At 35.2% G+C, this 23,975-nt stretch overlaps 1 protein-coding gene across 2 annotated transcripts in view; it reads right to left on the reverse strand.

The window, feature by feature from the left end:
• Nucleotides 1–3,224: 3,224 nt before the first annotated feature.
• Nucleotides 3,225–23,975, reverse strand: part of LOC110637245 (uncharacterized) — a 41,396-nt gene continuing 20,645 nt past the window's right edge. The window contains exons 7-11 of one of the 2 annotated variants that reach the window (XM_021787256.2): nt 5,656–5,755; nt 5,085–5,286; nt 4,858–5,002; nt 3,788–3,842; nt 3,225–3,685 (exon numbers count right to left, since the gene is read on the reverse strand). In XM_021787256.2, the coding sequence (XP_021642948.2) occupies nt 3,485–3,685; nt 3,788–3,842; nt 4,858–5,002; nt 5,085–5,286; nt 5,656–5,755 (703 nt within the window). In that variant the 3' untranslated portion in view covers nt 3,225–3,484. Of the gene's footprint in view, nt 3,686–3,787; nt 3,843–4,857; nt 5,003–5,084; nt 5,287–5,655; nt 5,756–23,975 lie in introns of those variants that run through there. The other variant, XR_009142130.1, reaches the window with a different exon arrangement.

The following is a 23,975-nucleotide window of genomic DNA, read 5'->3' on the forward strand; positions in this document are numbered from 1 at the left end:
AGTGCAAAACAGGACACCAAAATTGAAAATTGACAATTTTGCCTAAAAGACTTAAGTTTTGAGAAAACAACCAAAACCAACAAAATTGGTAACCAAAATGTGGTATGCTATAATTGGAGTCCCCATACCTTTTAAGCATAAGAAAGTTAATATTTTGACTTGAATAGTACCATGAATAGTAACCTCAACATGAAAATTTTCAAGAATGTAAGTTTAAGCATATTGGGATTAATTATTGAAAATATTGTGAGGCAAAGATACTGAGACACTATAAATTTCGTGCTTCAGCTGAAAAAGACCCGGAAGGTCTAAGAGACTGAGTCAAGGTCTAGAGGCGACTCACGTCAGGTTTGTGCACAATAAACCTTATTTAAGCATTTTATCATTGAAATATTGATTTAGTACGCATTATGAAATTTTTGTGTTAATTATGAGTTTAAAAATTTTTGTGTTGCCACTTTGTGAATGAAAAAGTGACTTTGGAAATTTAGTGTGATTTGCATGAAATATTTGAACAAATTGCTTTAAATTGATTTCGAATTCACACTTAGCATGACAGTGCCTTATTATTCCTCCTGCATTTATGGGGTTGAGATCGATTATTTTCCTCGCTCTCTGGGGTTATAGATCGGATGAGTACTCATTAGCTAGCTAGTCACCTCCCTCATTGATTTCGATTAGTGGGGTTGTAGATTGCTTTGTCATGGTATATAACGCAGCATTGATCGGAAATTTTGTGTCATGGCTTAAGTTGTGTATGAATTGGCAATATTGTGTTTATTAAATTATTTGACCAAAATTATGCTATAATGAGTTTTGATAATTTGTGAAATGTGATTGTGAAATATTTAAATTGTAATTTATTGATGAAAGTTTTAAGTACTGCATTTCGACTTTTTATTGTGCATCACTGAGTATTTTTATACTCAGCGATAGCTTATTTTGTTGTCGCAGATAAGAGCGAGGAAAAAGCAGCAGGGTGAGCTGCTGAATTGATAAGGAATTCACTGATCTTTTTGTACGGGTATTTATTTATACCCTTGTAGTTATTTGATGTAAATATTATAATATCATATGTATTAATGTAGAGTTGAACAGTTGCCCAGTAAATTGTAATATTGTTATTTGGATTTTCTTTTTGTAAATTAAGATCTGTATTTGTAAATTAAGTACTATATGCAATGTGAATGAATTTATGAAGTATTTGAGATGACAAATTTTGATTGAATTGTGTTAACTTGAGTTGTTTTGGTGTTGGGAGTTGTGAAAACAATTATTAAAAGTGTTTTTATAAGTTTTTGAAGAATTGTTTTCTCAAAATACAGACAGCACTCTACTGAAATTTTTCCAAAAATTACGTAAAAATAAAAATAGATAAAAATTTTTACTAGTTTTGAAACTTCAATTAAATATTTTTAATTTCTACTAAAATGCCCACCACTTCCAGAATGTAAGAAAATGGTTTTAAAATCCCTTGTAAGATACTTAATGAGTTATCGGTAGGTGGAGTTCGGTAGTTCATTAGGTATTCTACAGGATCATATTATGCCTTACAGAGGGGTAAGGTATGACAAAGCAACTTCATAGAAGCTTCATAGAGAACCTACACTCTCCAGATTTTTACTCCACTTACAAGATATTTTGAGGGGATAATTCTACTTGTTGGGCATTATGGAAACTGAGTTTGAATATTTGTGTTCTTGATTTATGAATGATTGATTTGAAGTTGGTATTCTTAATTTTTATTTATGTTCTAGGTTTGTTGGTCATTTTCATTATTTTTATTAAAAATGCTAAATGATTTTTGTTATTAAAAAAAAACTATCTTATTATTAAAAATTATTTTAACTTTTGTTTATAAAAAAATTATGTTAATTTAAGCTTAAATAAAAAAAATTTTAATTTAAGTAAAAAGATCAAATTTATCTTAAGGGATAGATTTTAAATTTATTCCAAAAATTTATTTATAGGATAAAGTTTAAAAAGGCCAAAAGTTATTTTTGTCTTAATGTTTAAGTTGGATCAATTAAATCCCATTCTATTCTAATTTCAACTATATTAGCCTAAAACTCTAGTGTAACCATTACAGTTAGGTCTCTACATGGTTCTTAAAATTTTGAACCGAATCGAAGAATTATATTAAACTAAACTTATTTTCATGTTTTGATTCAATTTTAGTTCTTCAATAAGAATTATACCAAAACTGAACCAAAAACTAAATTTATATATTTCTATTTTTTTTCAAATATATTATATACCTTAATATAATTATATATATATATATATATATATATATATATATATATATATATATATATATATATATATATATATATATATATATGTGTAATTACAAAGTAAATACAAAATAATATTATATTTTATTTCTTTATTTTTTTCTAATAATTTTAATTATAAATACATTAATTTATCTTGTAATTCTTAATTATAAGTGCACTATTATACTCTATATATATGCCTAATTCATAATTATATTGCACTATTATACTATATATATGCCTAATTCATAATTATATTTATATCTTATAGTTAAATATTACATAATTAATAAATAACTAAAAATTATATTATGTGATGTACTTATATTATTATGTTTTATAATATACTTATTCTAAATTATATATGTATAATATGCTTACCCTAAATTATATATGTATTTTATAACGAAAAGAAATATTATATGATATATTATGTATTAATAAAATTATTTTAAAATTTAAAATATAATTTAAATACTTTTTATAAAAATAATTACATAAAATTATTTTCAGAATCAAGAACCATACCATAATTATATCAAACCAAATTGAAACTAAAGAATCAAAAACTGTATTGAACCGGAACCTAAATAACAAAAAACAAACCATATAAAATTTTGATTCAATTCTGATTTTTAGGCAGGCAGGTCTCGAATCGGAGCTGAAACCGTTTATGGTTCTGTCTTTATGTTTGTCTTTTTTATCCCATCGCTCTCTTCTTTCTCTTTCCCTCTTTTGCCATTGTGGTTGCTAACCGCCACTTACCGCACAATTTCTCTCGTGAACATAATGCTCAATAGTTTTCTAAAATAGTTCAACTATCCTAACTCACTTCTTGTATAATAATAAGAATAATAACAATTCATTTTTGCAAAACAAAAGACGAAAAAAAAAAAAGGACTGTTCTGAATGAAAAACAGTAAGCTATGAGATAGAAAGAATGTGTTTGTTGCAAAATTTTAAATTTTTTGTCACTTCATTTCAAATCATGTACCATGTTTTTTCTTTTCTTTTAGAAAAAACAAGAAGTTTAACTGAGCTTTGACCTTCTGTACTAAAGAATTTATTGTTAGCTTGCTAAACAAAATTTGAGGGACTAGACCCACCTCATTCGTGGCAGATGCCACTTCTTTTGTGTCTCGCCAAAGGGAACATTAGAATGTGGTCATATTCAATTTTGTAGTCATGCAACCAAAAATCAAGACTCATTTCCCACATGCTGATATCCTCCTTCGTCTGTAGCACTTCAAATCCCCATTAATATCATATTTTGTTACCATGTTGAAAGTGTTTGAAGCACTGTTGCTATTGTCTTTGTTTTCCTTATTGAAAGTGGAATCCTCAACTGAGCACTCTAGATTGATTTCACCAGCAAACGGTTCACATTCTAAGTCAACTGGGTTCACCTATTGATGAAAACAAGTGAAAGAGAAAAGAAAAATAAAAAATTAGCCGGGATTAAATGAGTTGCAGAAAAATGCAAGACAAGAATATATCAACGGGGTTACTGGATGAATAGGCCCTGTTCCTTCGCTACCGCTACAGCTATTGCTTCCAGCAACACTAGTTAAATAGAAATTGTCAGTACTTACAAGCATTATAAGCAAACTCAAGGACCAAAATTCTGAACAAGATATAAAAGGACAAGACAAAATAAACCAATTTGCTAAGCAATGCAGATAGATATACATATTCCAATCAGACAGGAAGGATTTAAAGTCATGTGGTAGAAGGAAAATGAAGTTACGAGCACCAAGATTTAAGGGTATCAAACTTTCATTGGAGAGCACAAATTAAATGAATAATGCAATGTTTTTCTTTTTTTTTTTTCTTATTTTTTTCTGGCAAACATTTCATCTAAGCCTCATTTAAATAGGTGTGAATTTCTAATGATTTTTTGTAGAAGTAAATTGAGAGTTTAGGTTGAATGTTTTCATTTAAATGAGTTTATCTTTCAACAGATTATTAGGGAAAACTAATTGTATGTGCTTCTGCTAGTTTTCTTTGATTAAGAAGAATAACTTCTGTAAATAATAATGGATAAATTTTCTTTGATTTCTTGTATGTTATGGACCAAAATGTTAGAAATTGTAAATCCTAGATTCAACAGTCTTCACATATTGGAGAATATTCTAGTGAATTAATCTGTCACATGAAAAAGCATGTAGAACTAAGATTACTCTAACAACTTGTTGAAGGAATAAAGCATCAGATAATCATTATTAATTGTTTATATGTTTAATATGAATTATCAAACATCTGTCTTTTCTGCAACTGTTTCATAAATAAGTATGCGTATAATGCCTCTTCCTCTTTAAAATGCACTTTCTTTACATTTATTTTTTTTTAGCAAACATCCGAGAATATTGAATTAGTCAAGAGGATTCAGAAATCATCAAGAACAAAAGTGGAGACAACAGGAGGCACATCCTCCAAATCCTTTCTCAGGTTAACTACAAATTTACCATTACTTTTTCCATAAGAGAAAAAAAATTAGATCATTGTATATAGTTTCTATTTTTCTTTTATTTCCTCTGTCAATTTTCTAGATAAAGTAAGTGAGAGAGACAACACATACTTGACTTGTCCTTGTTTGACAATTCCAACCTCAATTTGGTCTGCTTGAACTATGGCAGAGATAACACTAGATCCATCAAGATTAATATTATCACCACTTCCACTGGCATCATCATGTAGCCTAGATTGGACTTCTGCAAGATGGACTACAAGAACATGTCTGACAGTTAGTATGATAGCACCAATAATTTATTTACAGTCAACCAACGTAAGTTATACTAAATAGACCTTTTGATGGCAGTGATTCAGCAGAGGCTATTAATATCTTGTGGCACATTACAGTATCCTGGAAATCCAAGAAAGTGTAATCTACAAATTGTAATCTCTCAGAGTCTGTCATTTTTGAAAATCCAAATGAACCAGTCCACGTGTTTAACACACTAGAAACAGCAGGCAAAATGAGTCTCTGGACTCCTAATTCCTTGAGTTTCTGAAGGAAAGAACAATGGTAAAGAGCACAGTAAGAAAATTATTCCCCAAAAGAAAAATCAACTATTGGAAACATAATAATCTTTTGAACTTGTCTTTTTCTTTTTAAATATAAACCCAATCCCTCCCAGAGACAAGGCCTTGTCCCTGGGAAACTTATTCATTTCTATTGCTTTGTAACCGGTATTTTAGTATCATCAGATTAATTAGCACACTCGCCTAAAACAAAAATGTCATCTTAATCCTACATGCCAATATAATGGCTATTTAAGCATAGAAGGTTCAAATTTCAGCAAAATTCAATATTGAAGTTTGAGGCAAAAGCATAAGCTGAATAACACCTTACACGCTCTCATATACAGAAGGTTACCTTTTCCAGCACATTCATTAGAATGCGACACATTCCAAGCCGACGATACTGAAATCTAGTACCAACAAGTGGTATTTCAGCCACCTTCTCTCCATAGACCCTAGATCAAGAAAACAACAGTGATGCAGTCAAGGAAGATTAGATTTAGGAATTATTTTGATTTAATTGTAAATTGTGAAATTAAGATAATTAGTTCAGATTTTCTAGTACAACTAGAAAGTTTAGATTTCTACTTTTCAGGGGTTAAATTACTATTTAGTGTTATGGAAAGTCAATATGTTTTATATAATCCTAATTAGTAGATTTTACATATTCCTATTTAGTGTAGGATTTATATTCCTGTTTGGTGCAGGATTTATATTCCTAAATTGGTAGGATTTATATTCCTAATCTATGTAGCATAGAAACTGAAATGCAGACACCGGAAATGCAAAAACGGACATAGGAAAATAGCAATTTCAAAAATACAGGAAATGGAAACGTGAGGGAAATGTGTAAATATAGAAAAAATAATACATAAATAAAAAAAAATTTATGGAATTAATTTAGAACTAATAAATCTATAATATTGATAATTTACTTATATTTAACTTATCATTGTTAGCATTTTCATTTATTTTTATTATTAATATTAATAGTATTATTGAATTTAGTTTGCTCTATTATTGAAAAAGAAATTTAAAATTAGTATAAGTAGATAGGACAATTATTCTAGAACTTGCTATTTTATTATAATCTATTATACTTTATTAAGTTTTGAAAATAAAAAGAATAAGAAAAGGAAAGAAATTAAAAAGGAAACAAACTGAGGACCAATCAAAAACAGAGAAGGTACATGGCACCTCCCTTCTCTCTTCTATATCTCCCTCTCCTCATTAAAACTAAATCACCTCACCTGCACCGATGTTGCCACCAGGTTAGTCGTCGTCGCCTTATGTGTGCGACACGATGTGACTTTGTTCCTGCATCTTTAACTTAATCAATTTTTTTTTTTAAAGAAATGCATATCCTAAGAGGAAACATGTGTGCACCTATAGCATATTCCAGACATGATCTTGACACATCTCTTTGTTGTGTCCCGCCATTTCCGTGTCGAAAACGTTTCCAGAACAGGGAAACTTCAGATGCTGCCGTTTACATGCTTCGCAATTCCTAATTAAGTAGAATTATAGGAGATTTGTGCCCCCAGGTGAGTCATCGCCTTCTTCTTCTTCTTCTATGTGTGACGTGATGCGGCTTTTGTCCTGTGTTTTTAACCTAATCATGTTCTTTTTTTTAAAATGCATTTCCTAAGAGGAAACATGTGTCCACCGATAGCATATTCCGAACATGGCCCCAACATGTTTCTTTGTTGTGTACCACTGTTTCTATGTCAAAAACGGTTTCAGAATGAGGAAACTTCAGACACCACTATTTCCATGCTTCGCCGTTCCCAATTAAATAGAGTAAAAATAGAGTAATTATAGGAAATTTGTATATAAATATGTAATCTTCTATTTTATAAAAGAAAATATAATAAAGGTGTAGTCATTTGTGGTTCTCTTCCCTTTCTTTCTTTCTTTCTTTCTTTCTTATTGTTTTAGTTCTTAAATTCTTAACATGGTATCAGAGCATGGTTTGTTTCTCATGGATTTTTTCCAGTTTCTAGTTGGTTTTCTCACCAGTTCTTTAAGCTTCCTTGTTGAGAAGCTACTGTCAGAGCTGCCATAGTAATACCAGAATTTCTTCCCTTCTTGTTTTTGCTTTATTTTGCCCTATTTCTTTGCATTGCCTACTGCCACCTTAGGTGACAGACCTAGGGTGAACTACTTGCCTCACCACCTACCTGAACAAGAAGAGGGACTGCTGACGTGCCATCCACCCAACTCCAGTAACCGGAAGGCCTGCAAGTGGCCTACACACGCCACTTTATGTTTCCAGGACCAATCCATGCGCCACACATCTTCCCATCCTCCGGCCTTCATCCCCAGCATCTACTCACTCTCTATAAGTCAACCCAATGAGCTGCTGTTTGGTTAGTGCTCCCTAAATGGTGCTTTTGGTCATGTTTGTGGCCGTCAACACTCACACAAGGATTATTTGGCTTTGCTTCAGCTTCTTCATTGTTGTTTGGTAACATTCAAATGGTGATTTAGAGATTTGGGGTTTGTGGGGCTTTTGGCACTCTCTTAAAGTGGCACTTTTATTGCTTTCAGTCCTTAGAAAGCATTTTCCTGACTGTTTGAGAGTTGTCTTGGTTTTGGGGCTTTTCTTTTGGTAGATGCTTTGTGTTTTCTGTTGTGGAAGCTACTGTTAGGTATCGTACCTGTCACTGTGACTACTTGGTGGCACTTTGGTGTTCCTTGGGTCGCTATAACGACTGTTTTAAGGGTGGTTTTGGGTTGGTTTGTGGAAGAAACTAATCTGATGGGAGCAGGTCAGGATTATTCTATGTTTTCTTGTGGCATCAATTTTCTACCTCAATTTCTGCATCCCCATGAGCTGTTATGACTAGTAATGAGAATAAAGGGCTGTTGTTGTATGGTGAAGAAAGTAGAATAAGAAGATGCAGTGGGAGGACCAAGATGAGGTAGTTGGAGTAGTCAAATAGGTGTTATAGCTGTTATAGCAGTTGTAGTAGCTGTTTTAAGGGTGGTTTTGGGTTGGTTTGTGGAAGAAACTAATCTGATGGGAGCAGGTCAGGATTATTCTATGTTTTCTTGTGGCATCAATTTTCTACCTCAATTTCTGCATCCCCATGAGCTGTTATGACTAGTAATGAGAATAAAGGGCTGTTATTGTATGGTGAAGAAAGTAGAATAAGAAGATGCAGTGGGAGGACCAAGATGAGGTAGTTGGAGTAGTCAAATAGGTGTTATAGCTGTTATAGCAGTTGTAGTAGCTGTTTTAATAGGCCGGAACAGTTAGCTAGTAGAATAGATGCTGTATAAATAACTAAAAGAGTTGTATCAGAGGACTATCCAAGAAATATGGAGACTACAGTCAATTTTCATCTCTAATTCTCTCTATTCTCTTCTCTCTAAGTTCTCGTTCTCTCTATATTCCTTCTCCTTCTATTTCTCTTTCTCTTTCTTTCTCCACTTTCTCTCTAATTTCTGCTCTTCTCTGGAATTGAGAAACCTACCCCATAACAAGTGGTATCATAGCTTGATTTCAATTGGGCATTGTTTCGAATCTGCTAAGGGGGTTGAACTGATGGCTTGGTGCATGGCAGGCCCTAAATTCCAGGTTCATCTTTCTTGAAACTGCTCTTCTTCTTTTTCTTCTTCCTCTTTCTATTTCTTCTTACTTCTTTCCCTGAAATTTCTTCCCTTTCTTTCCTCTATTTCTTCTTCCTTCTCTCCTTGAAATTTCCTCCCTTTCTCCCCTCTATTTCATCCCTTCTTTACCTTTATTTTCATTTTTCCGTCTTTACAGAACCTTCTTCTTCTTCCTCTTTCTTTCTTGAATCTTGAATCAAATTCTTTCTTCTTCTCTTACTTTCTGATTTTTCTTCTATTCCCTTCTTTAATTTCTCATTTCTAGCATTTGAAGAAACCTATTAAAGCAATATGGGAATGTAGAAGTTAGGAGTTCTGTTTATAGTAAAATTAGCAAATTTAGAGTTTTTATTATTTAAGAATTTTATTAGGTTTAGTATTTTATTTAGGAATTTTATTCTTATTAGGTAGTTTATCTTATTTCTAATTGGGAAAGAATTAAGGTTTTAAAATTCTAATGTGATTGGAATTCCTATTTCTATAAATAGGATCTAGAATTTCTACTATTATTAGCTTTGGACTATAATTATTGTTGAAATTAATAAAATTATTGAGAATTAGTTCTCTCTTTTCCTAAGTCCCAGTTCCTTGTTCCTCTTTGTTCTATATCACCTATTTCTTAAAATTCTAAGAATTTTTGTTATTCCCTCATGTTTTCCTTATCCTTCTATCTCGAGAACCAAAATCTTTTCAAAATTCTAGAAATATCAAGAAAGTTACTAAATTATTTTCTCTCAATTTCTCTCTTTCTTTCTGTAACTGTCAAGAACAGATTCTCTTCTTCCCTGTTTTCTCTCTTTTCTTTTCTTCAGCTGTAACTCTGAATTATTGAGAATTAGTTCTCTCTTTTCATAAGTCTCAGTTCATTGTTCCTCTTTGTTCTATATCACCTATTTCTTAAAATTCTTGGAATTTTTATTATTCCTTCATGTTTTCCTATCCTTGTTTCTCTAGAACCAAAATCTTTTCAAAATTCTAGAAATATCAAGAAAGTTACTAAATTATTTGCTCTCAATTTCTCTCTTTCTTTCTGTAACTGTCAGGAACAGATTCTCTTCTTCTCTGTTTTCTATCTCTCTTCTTTACTTCAGCTATAACTCTGATTTGCATAGACCTACAAATGAGATGAATCAAAATGATCTGGAAAGCTAACACATAGACCTACAAATTTGATTTACAGACCTTACTTAAATTTTGAAGGTAAGACCCTTGAATTGGGATTACAAAGTTGATCTGAAAAACCTAGAAACCTGAAAATCTAAACTTCAGGGTACCTGACCAGTTATGGCAAAAATGACATAATTTTGCCTACAAAACTGCAAATGTAATGATTCAAAAACCAAAATCTTCATAAGACCTAGAACTACAACTTTAATGTTTTGACCAAAACTCAGAACCAAATGCAACTTAGGGAAATTGCTAGGAGAAATCAGAAATGACTAATCTGGAAATTCCTGCACCTGGACATATTTTTCTGCAGAATTTCAGTTCTGCCGCTAAAAAAAAAATTTGCAGAATTTCAGATCTCCCACGGGAGTAAAAAAAAATTGAATTGCAACAGCAAAAAAAGAAAAAGAAAAATGAGGCAGATTTGGTGTGGCACAAATAGGGTTCACTACACACCCTAAATTATTAAATTTTTACCTAGGTTTTTGCTTCTTTACTGTTTCATTTGTTTCAGTTTCTAATAATTTAGTATCTTATTCCATTTTCTTTGAATTCTAGAGTCCTTTATCATTCTATCTTTGTATTCGTCTTTCTGTTGCTTGTTTTTATTTCGTGTCTTCAGTCTTATCTTGAATTTCAATTTTGTTGAATATTACAAGTTGGTTACTTTTAGTGAATTTGGTTAGTTCCTTAAAGAGCTAAAAGGAAAATTAAATAGTGGAAAAAGGCAAGAGTGTGTGTGCACAAAACAGGATAAAAGCCTAAATTGTGTGAGATACCAGTGGAGTGACATTGATTGAGGGTAAACACGTGAGGGAGTGTTTGTGAGGATATTTGCTAACATTCTTTTGTAGGTTTTCCAATTATGTCACACAAAAATAATGAAGAAGAGAAATAAGATCAATTTTTCATAATGCAAGCTATTCAACAACAGTATGAGCAACTGACTTTGATGCTTGGAGACATGAAGAATCAAATGGAAAGGCAAGAGGCTAGACTAAATAGGCAAGAAGCTACTATAGGTAACTTGCAGACGGAGAGGCCTAATGCTAGGAGACAAGCTAGACACAACAACAATAACCCTCCCCCTGAAGAGCTCGAATATGAGAAGGATGAGGAAGATGAGAATAATGATGATCGGACTTCAATCACAAATGAGGACAGATTTTATCAGAGGAGAGAAAGGCATGAAAGAAGGTCGAGGAGAGATGACAGGGGTAGAGATGGTGTTGATCGAAACATTGGGAGCATTAAAATGAAAATTCCATCTTTCCAAGGGAAGAATGATCCAGATGTTTACCTTGAGTGGGAACGCAAAGTTGAGCTAGTCTTTGATTGTCACAACTATTCAGAAGAAAAAAAGGTGAAACTTGCTGCTGTTGAATTTACCGACTATGCTCTTGTATGGTAGAAGTGGTATTAATTGAGGATAAGTTGAGAGAATGGAGATTAAGGTGGTTTGGTCATGTGAAGCGTAGATATACGGAGGTTCCAATTAGACAAGTAGAGCATATAGGGTAGAGGATAGAAAGAAAAGAAGGGGTAGACCTAAACTGACTTGGAGGAGAGTAGTACAATATGACCTAGAAACATTACACATTTCTGAGGATTTAATCCAAAATCGTTTAGAGTGGAGAAAGAGAATCCACATAGCTGACCTCAAATTTTTGGGATAAAGGCTTAGTTGAGTTGAGTTGAGTTGAGTTGCTCTTGCATGGTGGGATCAAATGATTTTAAGCAGGAGAAGAAATAGAGAGAGGTCTATTGATACATGGGATGAGATGAAAGCTATCATGAGAAGAAGATTTGTCCCTAACCATTATTATAGAGAATTGCATCAGAGGCTGCAGAGACTCACACAAGGGACAAAGAGTGTGGAAGAATACCATAAGGAGATGGAGATGGCTATGATTCAGGCAAATGTTGAGGAGGACAGAGAAGTCACAATGGCTCGATTCTTAGGTGGTTTGAATAAAGAAATAGCTGATTTAGTTGAGTTGCAGCATTATGTGGAGCTAGAGGACATGGTGCATATGGCCATGAAAATTGAAAAGCAGCTTAGGAGGAAAGGGATGTCGAGGTATAGGAGTAACACAAGTTCAGTTCCTAAGAGCTCATGAAAATCGAATTGGCCTAAGAAGGAGGATAAGGCTGTTTCTAAGCCTAAACATGAAGAAAGTAAGAGTAAGCATCATGGGGATAACAAAGATAAAGGTATGAACTCTTCCCAATCTCAAAGAAATAGGGATATAAAGTGTTTTAGATGTTTGAGGACAGGTCATATTGCTTCACAATGCCCCAATAAAAAGGCAATGATCTTAAGAGATAATGGAGATATAGAGATTGAGAGTGATGAAGATAGTGATTATATGCCTCCATTAGAAGATGCTACTGATGTGGAGTATGCTGTAGAAGGGAGTGCATTAGTCACTAGGAGAGCATTGAACATACAAGTGAAGGGAGAGGTTGGTGAAGAGGAGCAAAGGGAAAATATATTTCATACTAGATGCCGCATTAAGGATAAAGCATGTAGTATGATAATAGATCGAGGTAGTTGTACCAATGTAGCTAGTACACTATTGGTTGAGAAATTGAAGTTGCCTACTTTGAAACATCCTAGGCCATACAAGTTACAATGGTTGAATGAATGTGGAGAAGTTAAGGTGACTAAGCAAACATTAGTTGTTTTTTCCATTGGTAGATATCATGATGAGGTTATATGTGATGTAGCGCCCATGCATGCGGGTCATCTGTTGCTTAGTAGACCATGGCAATTTGATAGGCGAGTGATACATGATGGTTACAGAAATCAGTATTCTTTTGAAAAGGATGGCCGAAAGATAACATTGGCTCCATTAACTCCTAAACAAGTATATGAGGATCAAGTGAAGTTGAGGAGATCAATTGAGAAGGAAAACACTAGTGAGGCTGAGAGTAAAAGTGTAGAAAAAGGAGAGGCCGAGAGTTCTAATGAGGAGAAGAGAGTGATTGAGAGTAAAAATAAAGAGAAAAATAAAGGAGTGAAAAGTCATTGAGTGAGATTGGAAAGAGAGTGAATCCAGTGCAAAAGGAGAGCAAAGAGAGAAAAATGAGCTTATTTGCAAAAGAAAGAGATGTTAAGAGTGCATTTTTTGCTAAAAAGCCAATGATTGTACTTGTGTACAAGGAGGCTTATTTGAATCTTGTTGACCTTAATAGTTCTTTGCCTAGTTCTGCTGTTTATCTTTTACAAGAGTTTGAAGATGTCTTTCCTGAGGATATGCCTAATGAGTTGCCACCTATTAGAGGGATTAAACATCAAATTGATTTTGTTCCTGGAGTAGTAATTCCTAATCGACCAACTTACAGAAGTAATCCTAAGGACACAAAGGAACTTCAGAGGCAAATTGAGGAGTTATTGGCAAAAGGGTATGTGAGAGAAAGCATGAGTCCATGTGTAGTTTCGGTGCTATTAGTGCTTAAGAAGGATGGTTCTTGGAGGATGTGTGTTGACTATTGAGCTATCAATAAGATTACGGTAAAATATAGATATCCCATTCCTAAGCTAGATAACATGTTAGATGAATTGCATGGTGCTTGTGTCTTTTCGAAAATTGATTTGAAAAGTGGATGCCACCAAATTAGGATAAAAGTAGGAGATGAGTGGAAAACAACTTTCAAAACAAAATATGATTTATATGAGTGGTTAGTTATGCCTTTTGGATTGACTAATGCACCTAGTACATTCATGAGATTAATGAACCATGTTTTGCGTGCATTCATTGGTAAGTTTGTAGTAGTATACTTTGATGATATATTAGTGTACAGTAAAAAAATGGAAGTACATATGCGTCATTTGAGGTGTGTGTGTTTGAAGTGCTTAGAAAAGAGAAATTGTATGCTAATCTTAAAAAGTGTACTTTTTGCATAGAAAGAGTTGTGTTTTTGGGTTATGTGATTAGTGCCAAAAGTATTGAGGTGGATGAAGAGAAGGTGAAAGCTATCCATGACTAGCCGATTACTACATCTGTTACTGAGGTACATAATTTACATGGTTTAGCTAGTTTTTATGGAAGGTTTGTTAAGGATTTCAGTACTTTAGCTGCACCTTTGACGGAGATTGTTAAAAAGAATGTTGGCTTTACATGAGGTAAGGAACAAATCGTGCTTTTAACTTAATTAAAGATAAGTTATGTTCTGCCCCATTACTGAGTCTTCCTGATTTCACTAAAATATTTGAAATAGAATGTGATACTTCTGGGATTGGTATAGGCGCTATTTTGATGCAAGAGAGATATCCTATTGCATATTTTAGTGAAAAACTAAATGGTGCAGCATTGAACTACTCAACGTATGACAAAGAGCTTTATGCCTTGGTGCGAGCATTGGAGACATGGCAGCATTACTTGTGGCCAAAGGAGTTCATGATTCATTCTGATCATTGAGTCATTGAAACACTTGAAGGGGCAAAACAAGCTCAACTGTAGGCATACCAAATGGGTAGAATTTATTGAGACTTTTCCTTATGTTATCCAGTATAAGCAAGGTAAGGAAAATATAGTTGCTGATGCATTGTCATGTAGGTATGCTCTTATCTCTACTCTTAATGCTAAATTATTAGGTTTTGAGTATGTGAAAGACTTGTATGCTAAGGATTCCGATTTTGCTGTTGTTTATGATGCATGTGAGAAAACTACTTTTCAAAAGTTTTATAGGCATGATGGGTTTTATTTCGTGAGAATAAATTATGTGTGCCTAATTGCTCTATGAGAGAGTTACTTATGCGTGAGTCACATAGTAGCGGTCTCATGGGATATTTTGGGGTTACTAAGACTTTGGATACATTGAGAGAACACTTCTTTTGGCCTCATATGAAGAAAGATATGGAGAGAGTGTGTTCTAGGTGTATCACATATAAGAAAGCAAAGTCTAAGGTCTTACCTCAAGGCCTATATACACCTTTGCCTGTACCAAGTGAACCATGGGTTGATTTGTCTATGGACTTTATTTTGGGGTTGCCTAGGAAATTCAGTGAAGTAGTACAAGATTTTGAAATGCGAAAAAAGTAAGGGCAATCATTCAATGTTCTATAGGCAGTCGAAGGCTGGCCTAATTCTACTAGTAGTGTATGTTGATAATATTGCTATCACTGGGAATGACTCTATCGGTATTTTATCCCTTAAACACTTTCTTCAGACTTAATTTCAAACAAAAGACTTGGGCTTACTTAAGTATTTTTTAGGTATTGAAGTTATGAGAAGTAAGAAAGGTATCTTTATGTCTCAACAGAAGTATGTTCTTGATCTACTAGCAGAAACCGAGAAATTAGATGCTAAGCCTTATAATGCACCAATGAACCCAAATTTGCAACTTTTACCAGACGATGGTAAATTGTTTGAAGATCCAGAAAAGTATAGGAAGTTAGTAGGTAAGTTAAACTATCTTACAGTAACTCATCCTGATGTTGCATGTAACCCCCCCGTTTGTATAGCCTGGTATATTTCACTGTTCCGGTGACCGGTGCCGGTCCGAATAATTAAGGGGATTAGAACCACACTTAAGACAACTAGAGAAGCCATAAACACAAATAATTAGTAATTGTCAATTAGTTAAATATAAATAAGAAGAACAGAACATAAGAAGTTAAACGAGCCGAGAGTCACAGCGATGGGTGACCTTCTCGGGAATGACTGCGAAGTCGATTTAAACTCAAATTTCGAACCGTAAAATGTGACGCCGCAGTCCTTAGGACCATTACGAACACAGTGGAAAAGAGAAAATCACGAAAAAGAATTTTTTAGCCAGTCAAATAATTAGATCAGGGAGTCGGAAGAAATATTGAATTATTTACAAATCGGGTTTAAACGGCGAGGGACAATTTGGTCAATTGACCCCGAAAACTGACTCCTGACCTAACTGTCAAATAAAATCGGAGAAAAGAAAATTCCGAAATCGAGAATTAAATTAAAGAACTAATAGAAAAAAAAAAAGAGAAAATAAAAAAGTGAAGGGAGGTGACATCGTGCATGACATCATGCATGATGCCATAAATCCTATAATTAATAAATTTAATTAAATGGATTTTTGAGTCTTCCATAAGACAAAATACATAAAAGAAGAAAGGAAAAAAAAAAAAAAAAAAAAAAAAAGAGACAAAAAGTCATCTTCCTCACATGTTGCCGCCTCCCATCTCTCTCTCCCTCTCCATTGTTACACTTCCATTAAAGCTTACACTCAAGCATAAAATTCTTCACTAAACCTTAATAGCTTCCATAAAAACCTCATTAGAGCTTGCTTTAGTCACTTGAGAAGAAGATTGAAAGAGGAAAGAAATACAAAAGATAGAGATTTGAAGGAATTGAAATTCTAAGAAAGGTTAGTATGCTAACTTTCAATTTTCTACTTTAAATGCATGTTTAGTTACTTAAATGAACTTAGAAATAAAAATATGTGTGGAGGACTAAACTGAAATTTCGGCCAGCATGATGGGGAGTGTGATTTGCATGGTTTGATGGATTTGAATGAGCATATGAACCTCAATTAGATGAGTGATTATAGTTAAAAGCATTGAATTGGTTAAATACAACAATCAGTGTAAATTAGGGTTTTGGACATTAGGGTTTAGAGACAAAAATGTGAGAAACTTGTAAATGATGTCTTTGATCTAGTTTGAAGTGGAAAATGGTCAATTGTGACCTAATGAGGTGTGTTAGGAGTGTTTGAATCAAAAGTACATTCGGATTGAGTGTGGTCATGCTGCTACATTTGAGGGACCAAAAATGAAAATTTACAAGTCCAATTGGTATGAGACCAATTGGGAATAAAAATAGACACTAAATGACACAATTTTCATTTAGGAACAATGCCCAAAAAGTGACCAAAACCTAATGAACAAACTAACCAAACTTGGAAAATCTCAGTCTATCCTGTACAAACTGACCAAATGGCCATAACTTGAGCTAGGCAAGTCTAAATGACCTAAAATTTTACCAGTAGTTAGATGAGATATAGACCTAAAACTTTCATGAAGAACACAAACCCAAATTATGCCATTAACCAAGTCATTTGGCTACCCCAAGTTGGTAACCTAAAACTGCCAGCACCAAAAATTGCTCAGAAAATCTAGATTTAATCCAATCTGGCAGCCATAGTTCAAATGGCTATAACTTGAGCTACAAAACTCCAATTGGAGTAATTCAAAAAGGAGAATAAACTAAAGACAATAGGGAACATTTTCTATAAAGAAAGTTTTGCCAAATTCTAACAATAAAGTGATCAATGGAACAGTGCAACCTTAGACACCAAAACTGAAAATTTATCAAATTTGCCTAAAAGACTTAGAATTTGAGTAAACAACCAAAACCAACAAATTTAGTGACTAAAATGTGGTATGTGGGTGAAGTTGGAATTCCCATACCTATTAAGCCTTAGAAAGTCAATAATTTGACTTGAATAGTGTAGTGAATAATAACCCCGAAACACAAAATTTAAAGAACGCCAAGTTTAGCACATTAGAGCTAGGTAAAAGTGAAGTTAAATTTATTTTTGGATGTATGTTAAGTTATGGTACTGAAACACTGTGAAATTGTGTGTTTCAGTTGAAAAGAACACCGGGAAAGAACCCGAAGAATCGAGCCAAGGCCAAGAGGCGACTCGCTTGAGGTTTATGCACAACGTATAATTTCTGTAAATTATTGTTTTAAATAATTTGAAAAAGTGAATTGTGACATTATTTATGATGCTTTGATCTAAATTGTTGAAAGTTATTGTGTATGTTTGAAATGACAATGTTTAGCAAATTGTTAAGATAAGTTTTGAAACCACAGTGTCATGACCATATATTTGAACACCTCACTAGCATGACTAGTGGGGGTAATCAGTTTCGAATTTTGATTCCTTCTCTAGATGAAGTGTTGAGGTGTGCTAGTAGAAGAGAAACTTGAATGGATATCCATATATTTGAGCTAGCTAGCCTTGTGATGTGATTTCTCCTTAGCCTCTGGCTATTGAGATTATATTTGTTTCGAATGGCATGATATAACTGTGGGTTTTGTGAAATGTGTTTTGATGCTTCGAAATGAACTTGTTTGCATTAAAAATTTCATAATTCATGTTCAGTCCAATTTTTGAATAAATGTGGTTTAAATTCTACATAAAGATTATTTTAGTATGTTGTGCACCACTGAGTCCTAATACTCAGCGATGGCTGTTATTGCTATCGCAGATTTAGAGACTAGGGGAGCAGCAGACTGAGCTGCTGAGGATTGAGGATCTATCAGCTTGAAGTTATCGGGTATAATTTATACCCTGACTGTAAATATTTCTTTTGATGTATGTATTACACATAAATGTATGGACATGTAAATTCCGTCTTGAGCAGCTTGTATAAAGTTTGTATAAAGTTTGTAATAAAATTTAGTAGAATTTCTTTTGATGTAAATTTTCTTTGCAATGGTGTATATAAATTATCTTTAATGAAATATGAATTGAACTATTTTATTTAATTTGAATGAAATGGATTGTTAGTATTTTGATGATCATTGGATAGTGGATTTGAAATTTGAAAGTTGATAAATGTGTTGAGAAATTGGTTGAGATTGAGTATGAATTTGAAGCAGTGGTTGAAAAATTATTGGAAGTGCCTTTTTTTCAGGTATTTGAAAAACTGTTTTCTCAAAATACACACAGAACTCTATCAAAATTTTCATAAAATTTGCGAAAAAATAAAATGGGTCAAAAATTTCAACTAGCTTTCAACTTAAATTAAATGTTTGATACCAACTAGCAAATGTTCACCACTTAACAAAAGTAAGAAAATTATTTTAAAATCCCTTGTAGGGTACTTAATGAATTATCGGTAGGTGAAGTTCGATAGTTCATTAGGTATTCTACGGGATCATGTTATGCCTTACAGAGGGGTAAGGCGTGACATGTTTTAGTGGTATCAGAACAAATTTTTGAAGTATGTTTTAACTTAAAATTTTGTGTCTTTTCCTTGTTAAGTACAACTGCTCAATGTCCATATTTGTTATATACAGTGCATTACATCATAAATATGAACTAACGGAGGGAAATCTCCTTGTGTTATTTATTCAGGAGATATCCTAACTTCAGACTGAAATGGAAGAAGGGGATCGCTCAGTTGAGCAGTCTGTTGAAGCTGAGGCACAAGGGGAAGCCCCAGCTCTACAGAATGCTAGTGGATCAGTAGCACCAGCCCCACAAATGCTGCAACCCAGACACCCGTGACACAACCATTGCCTCCAGCCAGACAGTATGATAAATTACTGAAGTATGGGGCTACAGAATTTAAGGGTACAGTGGACCCTTTAGAGGCAGAGCAATGGCTTGAAAGAATGGATAGAGTGTTCAAGAAGCTGCACTGCCAAGATGAATTGAAGTTTGAGTATTCTGTGTCGCTACTGCAAGGGGATGCGTATGATTGGTGGAAGAACATCCCCCACAGCTTAGCTGAACCACCAGTGCTGACCTGGGATGACTTCATCAGATAATTCAGACAGAAATACATCCTAGATGCATATGTTGATAAGAAATTGCAATAATTTTTGAGTTAGAAATAAGGGAATAGATCAGTGGCAGAGTATGAGAGAGAGTTCTCCCTCTTAAGTCATTATGCTGGGAGTCTCCTTTCCACCAGCAAGACTAGATGCAAGAGATTTGAGATTGGTTTAAAGCCCAGTTTGAGAATGCAAGTAGTGGGATTCAGACACAACAATTTTTCAGAACTCATGTCTCAAGCACTCGAGTTAGAAAGGATTGAATCAGAAGCGACCCCAATAAAAGAAAAATTAGAAAAAGTTGAAAGATCAGAGAAAGACAAAGGGGAAAAATCAGTTAAACAGAGTTCTGGTGGTACTTCTGGGAAAAAGAAGAAATTTAGTTAACCCAGCAGGGGTTGAGGTGGAAGATTTGGTAGGGGCAGATTTTCTGGACAGAGACCCCCCAAGTCTGGTCAGCAGTCGAGCAGGGGTTCATATTCTGCCCGCCCCTGTGAGACTTGTGGCAAGATGCATATGGGAGAATGCTATTGGGCCACTGGAGCCTGTTTTAATTGTGGAGGCAAGGGCCATTTAGCAAAAGACTGCACTAGTGCTCCTAAATATGGTCCAGCTCCTACTACTGCCGAGGGATCTATTCAGAGTCCTGCTCCCAGAGGTTCACGATCGGTTAAGCGGTAGAGGCACCGCCCGGCGATCGAGGCACTATTAGTCAGTCAGCACAAGGAAGTGCTTGAGCCAGAGTCTACACAATGAGACAGCGAGAAGAGGCTGAGACTTCTGATGTGGTGGCCGATACATTCTCTATCTCTGATCAAGATGTATTTGTGTTGTTTGATCCGGGTTCAACCCATTTATATGTTAGTGCTAGCATAGTCAGTTCACTTGTTGTTCCATGTGTCCAAATGGGTTTTGAAGTGCTAGTAACTAGTCCGTTAGGACAAGTGGTCCAGGTCAACAAAATCTATAAAGACTGTCCTTTGGTGATCCAAGAACATGTTTTCTCGTCATATTTGATTAAAATGCCCTTCAGAGATTATGATATTATCTTGGGCATGGATTAGTTAGCCAGGCATCACGCCATGATTGACTGTAGATTGAAGACAGTCACTTTTGGTCTCCCTCTATACGGTGATGTGGTAATATATGGGGAGAGGCATTTACTGCCATCAAACATCATTTCGGCTGCACTTGCCAGAAGAATGATCAGAAAGGAGTGTGAAGCATATTGGCACATGTGATAGACACCCAAGTGGGGAGTCCAGCATTGAGAGACATCCCTACTGTATGTGACTTTCCGGATGTGTTTTCTGATGAATTGTCAGGATTACCTCCAGAAAGAGAGGTGCAGTTCGAGATTGATATTATACCTGGTGTGGACCCAATCTCCATAACGCTATATAGAATGGCACCAGCAGAATTGAAAGAGTTGAAAGTGCAGTTGCAAGAGCTGCTTGACAAGTGCTTTATCCGCCCTAGTGTGTCACCTTGGGGAGCGTCGGTGTTGTTTGTAAAGAAGAAGGATGGCACTCTCCGTTTATGTATTGATTATCGGCAGTTGAATAAGGTAACAATAAAGAACAGATACCCATTGCCCCGCATTGATGACTTGTTTGATCAGTTGAGAGGTGCAGCTGTGTTCTCCAAAATTGACCTGAGATAAGGTTATTATTAGCTGAAAGTACAAGAGCAGAGTATTCCTAAAACTGCCTTCAGAACCCGCTATGGCCATTATGAGTTCTTAGTTATGCCATTCGGGTTAACAAATGCTCCGGCTGCTTTTATGGATCTGATGAACACTATCTTCAGACCATACCTCGACCAGTTTGTTGTGGTATTTATTAATGATATATTGGTCTATTCGAGGAGTGCAAATGAGCATGATAGACATCTGCGGATTGTACTGCAGACTTTGAGAGAGAAACAGCTATACGCCAAATTGTCGAAATGTGAATTTTGGCTGAAAAAAATATCTTTCTTGGGGCATGTAGTATCAAAAGAGGGTATCAAGGTAGATCCAAGTAAGATTGAAGCTGTCCTTAATTGGAGACCACCCAGAAATGTCACAGAGATTCGTAGTTTTCTGGGTTTAGCTGGATACTACCATCAATTTGTGAAGGGATTCTCCATGTTGGCATCTCCATTGACCAAGCTGCTTAGAAAAGATGTGAAATTTCAGTGGACGAATAAATGCCAACAGAGTTTTGATGAATTGAAGAAATGTTTGACTGAAGCTCCAGTCCTTACTTTACCTACTCCGGGTAAAGAATACACAGAATATAGTGATGCTTCTCACAATGGGTTAGGCTGTGTATTGATGCAAGATCGAAATGTCATTACCTATGCATCACGCCAGCTAAAACCGCATGAGAGGAATTATCCGACACATGATTTGGAGCTTGCAGCTATAGTGTTTGCTCTTAAGATCTGGAGACACTATTTGTATGGGGAAAAGTGCTACATCTATACAGATCATAAGAGTTTGAAGTATTTGGGTACCCAGAAAGAGCTGAATTTGAGACAGAGGAGATGGTTAGAGTTGATAAAAGACTATGATTGTCTGATAGACTATCAGCCAAGGAAAGCTAATGTTGTGGCTGACGCCTTAAGTCGCAAGATTATGGCGAGTCTACAGGTTACTACTTTGTCTATGGTACATGAGTTAAGATCATTGCATGCCAGCTTAGAGATTAATGATGATGGGCAGACAGCAGTTGCATGGCATGTACAGCCAGTGTTGATTGATCAGATTAGAATGGCTGCTCAGAATGATCAGAAGTATCAGAAGCTGTTGGAAGAAGTCCGGCAGGGCAAGAAACCAGAATTCTCAATCAGAGATGATGGTCTACTGCTACACCAGGGCAGAATGTGTGTTCCTAATGATGTTGAATTGAGGAAGATCATTTTGAAGGAAGCACATGAGTCTCCTTTTGCCATGCACCCTGGTGGCACAAAAATGTATAGAGGGCTAAAGGAGCATTACTGGTGGATGGGTATGAAAAGGGATGTGGCAGAGTTTGTATCCAAATGCCTAACTTGTCAGCAAGTGAAGGCAGAGCATCAAGTACCCGCTGGGTTGTTACATCCACTACCAGTACCAGAATGAAAATGGGAAAGAATAACGATGGATTTTGTGATGGGACTTTTGAGGACACAGAAGAGTCATGATGCAGTATGAGTTATTGTTGACAAACTGATCAAGTTTGTTCATTTTCTTCCAGTTCGGATGGAATACAGTTTAGAAAAATTGGCCAGGTTGTACATTGATGAAATTGTGAGACTACATGGAGTGCCAGTATCTATCGTATCAGACAGAGATCCTAGGTTCACTTCTAGATTTTGGGGTAATCTTCAGAGAGCCCTAGGAACTAGATTGAACTTCAGTACTGCATTCCACCCACAGACAGATGGCAAATCTGAGAGGATAATTCAAATCTTGAAGGACATGCTACGGGCTTGTGTGATTGAATTTGAGGGCAGTTGGGACACACACTTGCCTTTGATTGAGTTTGCTTACAACAATAGCTACCAATCAAGCATTGGGATGCCTCCATATGAAGCTTTGTATGGCAGAAAATGTAGAACCCCATTGTGTTGGGATGACATGGGTGAAAGAAAGATGATTGGACCCGAAATTGTTCAGCAGACTGAAGAGAAGATTAGGGTGATCAGAGATTGACTTAAGACTGCATCAGACCGTCAGAAGTCCTACATTGATCTGAAGAGAAGGGATATTAAGTATGCAGTGGGTGAGAAAGAATTCCTCAAGGTTTCCCCTTGAAAGAGAATTATGAGATTCGGCAGAAAGGGGAAACTGAGTCCTCGTTTCATTGGGCCATATGAGGTTCTGGAAAGAGTGGGTCCTTTAGCTTATCGTTTGGCACTACCTCCAGAGTTGGAGAAGATACATAATGTCTTCCATGTGTCTATGTTGAGGAGGTATCGATCAGACCCATCTCATGTACTACCAGTAAAGGAAATTGAAGTGAATACAGACCTCATATATGAAGAAGAACCCATAGAGATTCTGGCTTATGAGGTGAAGCAGCTACGAAACAAGCAGATACCGTTAGTAAAAGTGCTGTGGAACCATCATTCGAGCCAGGAGGCTACTTGGGAACGAGAGGAGGACATGAGGAGACAGCACCCACAGCTGTTCAGAGATTGACACCAGGTAAAATTTCGAGATGAAATTTATTGTAAGGGGGGAGAATTGTAACACCCTCGTTTGCATAGCCTGGTATATTTCACTGTTCCGGTGACCGGTGCCGGTCTGGATAATTAAGGGGATTAGAACCACACTTAAGACAACTAGAGAAGCCATAAACACAAATAATTAGTAATTGTCAATTAGTTAAGTATAAATAAGAAGAACAGAATATAAGAAGTTAAACGA

This window comes from Hevea brasiliensis, chromosome 12 (genome assembly GCF_030052815.1).
Source record: "Hevea brasiliensis isolate MT/VB/25A 57/8 chromosome 12, ASM3005281v1, whole genome shotgun sequence".
Taxonomy (NCBI): Eukaryota; Viridiplantae; Streptophyta; class Magnoliopsida; order Malpighiales; family Euphorbiaceae; genus Hevea; species Hevea brasiliensis.